Source organism: Caenorhabditis remanei, chromosome III (genome assembly GCF_010183535.1).
Source record: "Caenorhabditis remanei strain PX506 chromosome III, whole genome shotgun sequence".
NCBI lineage: Eukaryota > Metazoa > Nematoda > Chromadorea > Rhabditida > Rhabditidae > Caenorhabditis > Caenorhabditis remanei.
Window position 1 is genome coordinate 4,611,559 of NC_071330.1, and position 11,447 is coordinate 4,623,005.

Below are 11,447 nucleotides of genomic sequence, written 5' to 3' on the forward strand. Positions count from 1 at the left end.
AGCAGAAAATCGTACACACTCGACCGATTTGCCTATTCCATTTCCTCTTCTCTCACTCTTTCGCCTGTTTTGTCATATATGAAAATTTTCATTTTCGATTCAACTTTTTAATACGGTCAGTGGTGTGGTCAGTGGCGCGTGGACCAATTATAGTCAGCGCTCGCCACCGCCCACTCCTATCCGAAATAATAACTATTCTCTCTCTCTAATTTCCATCAAAATGCTAATTTCATATCGTTTTCAGAGAACGTGAAATGAGCGAATCGGAGTCATTGGGTGGGAGCAGCGCGTCGACGACGGCCGGCAGCGACGAGTACACCATGTCGCAGATTTTTGGCGCCGCTGGACGTCCCATTCCACTCTCGACGTTCGGCGCGACTATTCCAAACTCTTGGGGATCAGGTGAGCTAGAAAATTCCAGACAGTTTTAATCCAATAGTTAGAGAGTTTCAAAGACCAAAGTCTTTGTACTTTTAGATGAATAATTTCAGCGCATAATTTCAGTGCACTTTATGCGAATAATCTAGAGTTCTCATGAATCACTCTTTTTATTAGATTTTCGCTTTTGCTCAGTATGCGCAAGTTAGTCTGAAACTGGCATTCACAAAATTTTGAAGCTTGAAAACAACAATTTTCTCGATTTTTTCTCATAAAACCTGAAATTAGTCGACATTTCAGCCTGAAGGAAAACTAATTTTGAGTAAACAACAATCAATTTTTTTTCTATCTTTTCCAAAAAACTCAAAATCTTAACGTAACACGTGGCCACGTCAAAAATAACTCTGAATCATAACAAGTTCGCACCCTTATTTCTCACTGAAACGCGATGACGACAACGCCTTATAACGTGATTTACGAACGTGTTCAACGTCTCCAAGAGATTTTCACTCGTCATCTGATGAAAGGTTCTTTTAGTCGATATTTTTATCATATTTTTCCGGGAAAAACAGTGTGAAATTCCCATCAAAATCACCTAAAATTCGCTTCAAAAATCTGAAAAATCTGTAAATTTTGCCACGTTTTTTCCCAAGACTCTGCAATTGCGCGTCGGGTCCGATGCTCGCGTACCGTAATACCCAAGACCTTACGCTCAAAAATGCTGAAATTCCACGAATTCCACGAAATTTAGCCTACTTTTTTAGGTTTCAAATCCTAAATTCTCATTCTTATTTTTTATTTTTTCAGCCGTGTCGCAGCCGATGCTTGCCGGCTCATTTGGCTTGGCACCTACACCACCACCAGTCATCCAGGAGGTAGGATTTCCGAATTTTTTGTTAAATATTTTTTAACTGTAAAATAATCATTTTCCCGCCGTATTGTTGTTGTTGTTTGATCTCTCGCTTGTTCTCTTGTTGTTTCTTCCCATTTTTAGTCATTTTTCTAAAAGAAAAATGGCCAAATCCGTTTACACCTTCTCTCGTTTGCCCCGAATTGTGATTGCTTTCCGCGCGGAAGGCGGATAATACGTTTACTTTATGCATCAGATAGCAAACTACACACGGAGTAAAAGGCCGCGGGAAACAAATACCAAAAGGTTTCCATCAGTTTGGCACTTTTTTCGAAGTCAGGCCTAAATTTCTCGAGTTTTTGCTTCAAATTTGCTGTTTCTCCGCGTTTTTTTCGACTCCAAAATCAGAATTTGTGATTTTTGCGATAATTTTACCCGGAAAATAATCTCCGGTGGTTTTTTCAATTAAAAAATCATTCTTTGTCGAAAAACATTTCCGTTTCCATCCGCTGATCCCATTTTTCTCAAAATTTTCCAAAAATTGTGATTTTTGGTCAATTTTTTTCGTTTCTTCTCGAACTTTCGCTAGAATATCGACCTAAAAATTGTTTCTCCACAAAATTCGATTCCTTTTGTCCCTTTTGCCGTTGTGGCCGCTCGCCATCCATCCACACGCACACACAATTTTCTTCTTCTCCATCTCATCTCCCTCCTGGTTTCCCGCATCTTCTCGTCTCCTATTCCAACTTGGCGTTTGCAGTTTTTTTTCCCGACGATTCCTCGGTCTCTTCGGTGGCGCCCAAACTCTCGCCCCGGGGCGCCTCAATTTCGATTCGCTTCGCTATTTTTCTTTTCACATTCCCGTGTCTTTTTCTCTCTCCGCCGCCGCCGAACACACGTACATTTGATCTGTTGTGGAGAAGGAAGGAGAGGCGAGCGCTAGAGATGACGTGGCACACTGTGAAACTGTTTTTCAATTTCACAAAAACCGAGAAGTGAGGTAGAGATAGAGCGAGATGAAAAGTGAAAGTTCTTGTTATCAGTTCAGTATTTTGTGGCAAAGAATTGAAAGTTCCAACTTCAATGATTTCTGGTGCCTCTCATCTACCGTATCCCCGATGGATGATAAGCCAATCACGGTAACGACGATGACGGAGCAAAAGTTCTGAAATTGTACTTTCTGCTTCACTGTCACCGTCGGCTTCCACTTGGATGAATTGTAGGCGTAGCTCGCATGCTGCTCACCGAAACGTCAGATAAGTTTCATGGAGCACTGCTTCGAAACTGAAGTTCCAGTCCACTGGATATCGCTAATTAGAAATCAAGACGTCGTCTATGACGTGCTCTTGTAAAGATCACGGCTGAAACTTCAGATTTTCAGAAAAGGATAAGCTTCTTGGAAAGTACACCCAGGGAGCTTCTCGAAGTTTCTCTGCGTGTAGAACACGCTTAAGAGATAAGAGTGTGGATTGATCTCCGATCGCTCTCCAGCTTCTCCACCACCGTTTTTTTCTATCGCGGCGACCAAACCCCGCCCCTTCCCAACTACTAGTAGAGTCTAGGCCTCTGCTTTCACTCACACATACAGTAGTGCCACGCGATTGCGTTTTCTTTTCCGCCCCGTCCGTTCGCTATCGTGTCGTTCGGTTCCGTTCAGTGTCTAGACACATCGCGTTTTCTTCGTTTTCTACCAATTGGCCATAAATTTGCGGGCCATCCGTTTTTTAGTAGAATGGGTGGCGCGTGGCGGCACTGCCAGTCTCGGGGACCTTGGCGCTCGTGTCCTTTGGTCAGCGAACACCATGGGAAGAGAGTCTAGTCGCCGTCGTCTTGTATCTTCTATCTCTGCGTTTCATTTCAATCTTGAAAAAGTGAAAAAGAGAGGAAGGCTCCACCATCGGTTCTGTACACCATCACATTTCTCTTGATGCTTCTGCGTCTTGACGCCCGTCGCACTGAGTTTTCATAACCCCATCATTTTGTGTCCCGCCCGTCTCTTAGTGTATGTATGTGTTCCCTTCGCCTTTCATTTCTTCATCTTTTCTACTCTTCCTCAAACACTAGAGGAGGAGAGACCGAGAGATAGAGAGACTCAGTCAAGAAGACAGGGCACAGTTTTGTATTTAGTACCAGGCCCCGAGCGCCGAGTGTATGTGTGTGTGGTGTGTGTCTCTCTCAATCTATCTCTCCGTCGTCATCTCTGTGTTTCGCCAATGTTTCTCGAGACCGCCCAGTTTTCCACTGTGACACTAAGAAAAGAAGTGAGAAAGAGAGAGATGGACGAAGAGATGAGTCCGTCTCGTCCTGGAAAGCCTTTCCCTGGAGAAACGAGTCGGAAGTTCGCGCGCGCGCGAGCGCCCCCCCCCCCCCTTCTCTCGCTCTCCCGACGGTCGCCGACCGCTCGGAATCGTTTCAATAAAATTGTCGCTGCTGGACGCCGGTCATCGTTATGTCTTTTCTTGTCTCGTGGTGTTGTCTATACGATTTTCTAGTAGTCCTCCTTGGTAGACACGTGTTCCATCACTCGGAAACTCCCCTATTAGAGCTATCAATTATAATAGATTTGCGTTCCACATAAGGTTTTCGACAGATGGTGATGCCTTGTGGTATTTGCGTAAGAGGGCAGGTTGGCGAAACATGAGAGCCGTCGGAGAGAGCTTTAGCACCACCTGTCCCCTCGATCTCCTTTAAAGGTGTCTTCGACCATCATTAATGACTTGTCACATAGTTTGCATAGTTATCGTGGATTTCACGACTCGGGTTAGTCCAATCTGGCCATTTCTCGTTCTGCGAGTAATACGAGTTCTACCAAATTGCCTCGATTTTATGGGCTGTTTTGTGACTCTGCCCACAAACCAATTTTGAGATTAACTTTAGTATTTCACGTCCTGGTTAGTCTCGTTTTGATTCCATTTTCCTGGCCACAGAGTGATTTTTAGAAGCCTACCTCTATGTTGATAACAAAGCGTTGAAAACGATGCTTATCAGCTACTTTTCCACCGCGAAAATTGTTAATTTCCTCCAATCATCGCTATTCGAGTCGACAGAAGGAACATGGCGCCATTGCTATCTCTTATATTGCCCTGTCATAAACACTTTTTTTGTTATTTCAATTTTCGTGCGCTGGCGTCGACGACGAAAACTGCGTGGCACCGAACACAGTACAGTATGACTCCGCCCCTCCCTCCTCCCTTTTTTCTATCTATTTCTTGGTACCGTTCATCTGTCATGTCTCCGCCTCCTCCTTCCCTCTTTTTGTCCGTACTCCGGCTGTCGCTTGTCTCACTCCATTTGAGGGCAGAAGGCGTACCATCTGCCATTGTCGTTTTTGCTGATGCAAGCTCATCGAAGCCATCTGTGATATGCCGTTATACGGTTTTTGTGATTTTTGACTGTTTTTCTGCCTTCGGAAAAAGTGACCTTCTATATCTAGTCGCCTCGAACAATTCAGGTCAAGATTTACGCATGAGTAGGTCCTCTCTGTTGCAATGTGTTTTTTCTGCCGGTTAGACTATTTAATTTCAATTTCATGTCTTATGATGAAATCGTTTCGAAAGCTTGCGGAAAGCGGAATGCGGAAAATCTACGATTTCATCAGTTTCCGCAACGTGGCGCTCCTTCGTTTTTTTCCCATTAAAAGACCACCATGACAAGTCCAAAAAAGGCGGAAAAAACTGATGAACGGAATCCGATATTTCTCTTTTTTCTTCTTGCTCTCAAGTGTAATTCTAGACGTTTCGGCATAGAAGGAGCGGGGGGTTTCCTTCCATTTCAATTTTTTTTTCTTCTTCATTTCTTCCCGCCTTCATCACTCTCTTCCTCCTTTTGTACTACTTTACGCCGTACTGGCGCGTGCCACCACGTTGAAAAATATGACCTTCTGTAAGGCCATTTTGATGTGGAATGACACGAAAATTGAGAAACTGCCACCTCCTTTACACACACTTACTGTTCTGCAGAAGGTTACTGATCCCCGCTTTCTGAAATTGTTACTATTCGCCCCGCCCTCTTTTTTGTGTTCCGCTATGTTTTAATTTTCTAAATTTTCCAATTTTCAGATCGTCAAGTGCACGCTGTGCTTGGAACCGTACCGTGATCCGAAGGTTCTCGCGTGCTTCCATTCGTTTTGCAAAGGTTGTCTGGCGAAACATCTCGAGCAGCCGGAACGTATCGTTTGTCCGCAGTGCCACATGGAGACTCAATTGAGGTAAGCTACTCGTTTTCACCATACTTGCAACGGGCCGGGCCGGGCCGATTTGAGAATTTTCACCGGCCCGGCCCGGTCGGCCCGGGTCACAGTACAAAAATTTGAAAATTTGAATTTTTTTGAAATTTTTTTGATTTTTTCGCAAAAAAGTCGAATTTTCGACTATGTTTTTACATATCGATAAAACTCAAGTGTACATAGGATTTTTGACTATTTTTGATGAAAATTTCAAAAAATTTCGAAAAATTTTGTGAAAAAATTGTGCTCATTTTTTGACTCCGGGCCGACCGGGCCGACGGGCCGAGCCGGGCCGGGCCGATATTTTGCAAGTCTGGTTTTCACTATACTCTCAAACAACCATTGAAAGCTCTTCCAGCGTACAACTCGGCCTCGACTCGTTGCTCACAGACTTCGGGCTCGAGTCGGTGATGAACAAGCAACAACAGTTGTTCGCCAATCTCGGACTATCTGAAAGTGGAGCACCAACGACCGTTTCAGCCGCCATCCCAGTTCCGAATGCTCACCTTCATCCGTCAATGGTGGCTGGCTCCGATCCGTCCAATCCAGTGGTCGGATTCGGTTTTGGATCACCTTCCTCCACGACATCATCATCACCACCGCTCAGTGATTCGCCGACGATGGAACAACAGCAGCACGCTCAACTTGCCGCCATGATGCAAGGAATCATGAACAACAATGTTGCAGTGGCGAACGGAGCCGGAGTGCAGGTCGCCTCGGTTCCAGCAGTACATTGCAGTGGGTGCAAGTCGAATGAGACGGTAAGCGGATTTTCTCAGATTAATGGAATTCTAATTTCGAAACAATTTCAGGCAACATCATTCTGTCAAGACTGCAACGCGAATCTGTGCGACAACTGCACGATGGCTCACAAATACATGCATTGTTTCGCCGATCATCGTGTCATCACCCTTCCACCACCAACCAGCAACAACGGAGGAATCGGCTCGTCTGCCTCATCGACAACTTCATCGTCCCCATCTTCCAGCTCATCGTCACACCAAATGGTGGCGGCGCTCGGCGGAAAACAGTCACCGGACAGTTTGATGTTAGGATCCGGAAAGCGGCCAGTTTTGTGCCTTCAGCATCGTTCGTCAGAGCTTGTTTTCTTCTGTGTCACATGCAATTTGGCTATCTGCCGTGATTGTACCACCACCGACCATCCAGCTGGACAACATCAATTTGAGCTCATCACTGAGGTGAGTATACGCCTTCTGAGAATATAATTAAGAGTGGACACCATACAGTAAATTTATTAATGATTAGAATAATCGCATGAATGGACGATTGACAACATCTGCTCAGTCAATGTCATCAGATAGATATTATATATATACCACCTGTTCCTTTTTAGATGGTTAACGTCTTCAAAGACGCAACAAAAGAGACAGAATGGTTAGGCGTTAATCGTATTATCCCCTCTCAAGTAGAAGGGATAAGAGGAAGTAAGAATTTCGAATTTTAGTCGACCCGACCCAAATAAACAACTATACGACACGATTTACATGAAAGGGAGGGAGAAGGCAGGTGTAGAATAAACTAGTGTTAATTATGCGATGATGGATTGTTGGATTATCGGGCAGGTGCATTCCTGAGTAATAGTCTTTGTTCTTAAGACCTTAGCTAGAAACCGTGAGAAATGAGATCATAACAATGAAGACCGCCAACAACGCGGAAGTTTTAATCGACTGTAAAACAAACCACTCGTTTTCCAGGTCGCCGATAAACAAATGCTGAAAATGGAGCAACTGATAGCGGACGCGAGGAGCAAGCACGCTGACATGCTGGACATGTTTAAGCAGGTAAGATACATTGTTCATTCCTTTCTTGTTAATCCTTTTATCCCTTTTCCCATAACACCCACTTACTCATCCTGACCCTATTTGTCCTCGAAAATACATATAGGGAGACAGGTGTAAAAATCGAGGTATGAGGGGTGCCCATTAATGCGAAGGACAAATATGGTGTTTGGTCGAGTAAAAGAGTGTATATATTTGGATTGTTTCCTCTCCCCCACACGGCTATTAGTGTTTTGATGGTCAGCTTCATCATCAACAATGAAATCAAATTTCAGGTTGATTCGAAACAACAAATTCTGACCGCCTCCCTTCACAACTCGCACGCTCAATTGGATGAGACAGTCTCCACACTGATCAATTTGATTCAGGAGCAAAAGAAGACACTTGCCAAGGAGATTGACAATGCATTCGCAGCCAAGCAGGTAATTTATCGTTGAATTTTGAAAGATGGGGGGATGACGGCGGGCTCCCTGCGGAATTGAAATGGATCCATCAAAACTATGCATATATTTGAATTCTGAATAAGCACATGCATATGTTTCAAAATTAGAGAGGCGTTAGAAAGGACCAGATGGTGTACTCGAAGAATATCCGAATGTTTTTGAAAGGCGGCGAGATCAAATAAGACAAAGGGGGAAACTAGCATAGGAATGTTCTAATTACGAGTGTGTTAAGACACACCGCCCTTCCGATTTTATGAGCCATGTGTTTTCTGTGTCGGGTTGCGGTGGTCCGATCCTGAATCTCTTCTCCGATGGCACACACACCCTCCTCTTCTCACATTCGAGGTCAAAATGAGGTGTTTATGGTGGTTTAATGAGGTCGGCGCGTTTCGCATGGATTAAAGACGTCGAAAACTCTTTCTTCTGAAGGATGAAATGGGAGAAGATGAGGAAAATTGGGCGGTAAAAGGAGGTCGAATGTTGCCTCCGAATGAGATGAGGCGAACGACCTTGACGTAACCCAATGTATCAAAAAAATTGGACATTTAGGATTTGGATTTAAACTGTTTAAAAGTAGTTTTATAGTTTTAGGGTAGACAGATCAGCTAGGCACTGTTTTAATGATCGAGAAAGTCAACGTTCAATAGATCATATTTGCACAGACATGTGTATCCTCATCTCCGTGTTATTGTCATCTCAAGAATGGACAATACCTGCTACTATAGTGTTTGAGGATATCTGAATGAAACCAGTGGGAAAGGTCCATTCTTATCTCCATAAGAAACAATGAACGAAAATTGGCACCCTGCTGATTGTTGTGATCGTAGAGAACAATGGTCCTCGAGATTCTGACGCAAGATATGCGCAGAATTACAAGACCGGGTCAAATCATTATTTTTGATGGCCTCCTTCCTTTCCGTTTTTGTCACTCACTTGAGAAAGACAGACAATGTCAATGCTCATCGAGATGAGATAATTGATGGATTGGAAAGATTCGGTGGATTACCGGAAACCTGGCACCTGTTTTGGGACTGAGATCTCATATCAGATCAGAAAGTTCCCACGAGGATTCTTGAGATTCCTCGTGACGATAAACATTGGTTGATGTCGTTGTCTCCGGATGTAGTCTGACTCAAATCTCTATTGACAGCCTCCCGCGTTTTCGCTGATTTCCTCTTATCTCCCGGCGTAATCATCGTCTGATGCCGCCGCCAGCATCGTCATCATTAAAAACATTGTCAATAACACTGATCTTTTAACGACGACAAAAACAAACCAAAAGGGGGATACATCAAACATCATTGATCAATTCTGCAGCATTTATCTATTTATCCATATTTTCAGATCCAACTCACCATGGTCGACAAGCGAATCCAATCGATGGCCGAGAAACTCTCCCAGACAATCGAATTCTCGCGTCGCCTCATGTCGTTCTCGTCACCAGCTGAGGTTATGGTTTTCAAGCAACTTCTTGACACTCGTCTCCAACTCTTCCTCGGATTCAACCCGGATACCAGTGGAGTGTTAAACACATCCTGCGAGATTGAGTACCTTGGAGCCGCCGGTTTGTACAGCAACTCTTCCAGTGCAGTCTCACAACTTTTGGGAACGGTCCGTGGAGGAAGCAACATCAACAACGCCGCTGCCCAGAACGATTTCCTTATGCCATCATCTCAAACTGGAATGCCACCAACTCCAATCGGACGTACACCAAGTCGTGTTATCCCGATCGACAATCAGTCGACTCGCTCTCCACCACACCACATCGCTGGATCACTTCCAATGAACGCGTTCTCCGATTCCAATCTTCTCCGACCAAACAAGGATTTCGGAGGATCTTCCCAATCACTCGGACCATTCGGTGCTCTTGGAGGAGGTGCTGCTGATCCATTCTCATCTCAATACGACAAATGGAGTCTCGGAGTTGAGCCATCTGTTGGTGGTCTTCTTGAAGGATCGAACGTTGATGAGGAGAAGTTCCAAACTTTGTTCCCACCATCAAGATCGCAGATCAAGCGTACCAAGATGATCTATCACTGCAAATTTGGTGAGTTTGGCGTCATGGAGGGGCAATTCACCGAGCCATCTGGCGTCGCTGTGAACGGACAAGGAGACATCGTCGTCGCCGACACCAACAACCACCGCATCCAGGTGTTTGACAAGGAAGGTCGCTTCAAGTTCCAGTTCGGAGAGTGCGGAAAGCGCGATGGGCAATTGTTGTATCCAAACCGTGTGGCCGTCAACCGTACCACCGGAGACTTCGTCGTCACCGAGAGATCCCCAACCCACCAAATCCAGGTGTACAACCAATATGGACAATTCCTTCGCAAGTTCGGTGCCAACATTCTCCAACATCCACGTGGAGTGTGCGTTGATAACAAGGGACGCATCATTGTTGTTGAGTGCAAGGTAGATTTGAATTCCAAACATTCCAGAAATTAATCATTCATCTCTCTTCTAGGTAATGCGTGTCATCATCTTCGACATGTTCGGAAACATTCTTCAAAAGTTCTCGTGCTCTCGTTATCTCGAGTTCCCGAACGGTGTCTGCACCAACGACAAGAGCGAGATTCTCATCTCGGACAACCGTGCTCACTGCATCAAGGTGTTCTCCTACGAGGGACAATATCTCCGTCAAATTGGAGGAGAAGGAGTGACCAACTATCCAATAGGTGTTGGAATCAACTCTCTTGGAGAGGTCGTTGTCGCTGACAACCACAACAACTTCAACTTGACCGTCTTCTCTCAGGTTAGTAGGGGATATCTGGGTTTTCGTTGACGCGTTTTTCTTGTCTTTATTATAACCAGTGTTTTCTCAACTTCTATCTCTCTTCAGGATGGCACCATGATTGGAGCTTTGGAATCCCGTGTCAAGCACGCTCAATGCTTCGACGTCGCTCTCGTTGACGATGGTTCAGTGGTTCTCGCCTCGAAGGATTACCGTCTCTATCTTTACCGCTTCTTGCCAGCATCTGCCGGACAACCATCTTCCACTTCTGGACAGATTTAAGAAAGAATACATCTGAAGCGATCAAAATTTGGAGCAACTTTTCTTCCGAATGGAGCAACGCAGGCCCCCGAATCCCATTCCTTCCCCCCTTTCATTTCCATCATTTTCTTCTTGTAAATGTGCATAGAATTTCTTTTCCTTCTCTCTCTCTATCTCCAGTCTCCCCGTAAAATGTGATTTTCGCGGCCTTTTAACCCCCTCTCCACGTCCCCTTAAAGGTGTTCTTTATTCTGTTCTTGCAGCAGCTCCCGGAGCTCTTCGACTCAGTTTTTTGTCTTTTTTATTTTTTATTGGTTTTTTTTGCTCGTTGTTTTTGTGTTAAGTGTGTGTATTTCTTTTTAATTGGGGCTGCGCCTCTGTTTATGGTTTTTATTGTTGATCACCCAAATCATTTGGGCCCATTTGGCTCTTTCGATCGTCGACGTTGTCGATGACTTCTGAATTCTCTTCACCCCGCCCCCCTCGTCCCCTCCATTGCATGCTTTTATTGTTGAGCCTGGAGCTCGTTCATGTAAAATGATGTCCCGTTTTTTGTAATTTTTGCCCTTCCCCTCCCCGCCCCCTGTCCCCATTCTTCCGGTAAATAGTCGTCGCGCGTCGGTGTCAATGGTTTTTGTAGGGTTTCATATAGAGCGTCCTTTAAGACGAGCTGGTCTCGATCTGCCAAAAAAGCACCGTGCTCCCCCAGAGCCATTTGTCATCACTTTTCTATTTCCTACTCTTTATTTATTATCTGGCCCCG

At 44.8% G+C, this 11,447-nt stretch overlaps 1 protein-coding gene across 1 annotated transcript; it reads left to right on the plus strand.

Annotated features, from left to right (window-relative positions):
- Nucleotides 1-254: 254 nt before the first annotated feature.
- GCK72_009072 (uncharacterized protein) lies at nt 255-10,705 on the plus strand (the record flags this gene model as incomplete). Its single annotated transcript, XM_053727197.1, has 10 exons — nt 255-402; nt 1,186-1,253; nt 5,287-5,435; nt 5,812-6,214; nt 6,266-6,652; nt 7,169-7,255; nt 7,528-7,674; nt 9,040-10,104; nt 10,157-10,444; nt 10,532-10,705. The coding sequence occupies 10 exons, from the start codon at nt 255-257 to the stop codon at nt 10,703-10,705; spliced, it is 2,916 nt and encodes a 971-aa protein (XP_053586774.1).
- Between the last annotated feature and the right edge of the window lie 742 nt (nt 10,706-11,447).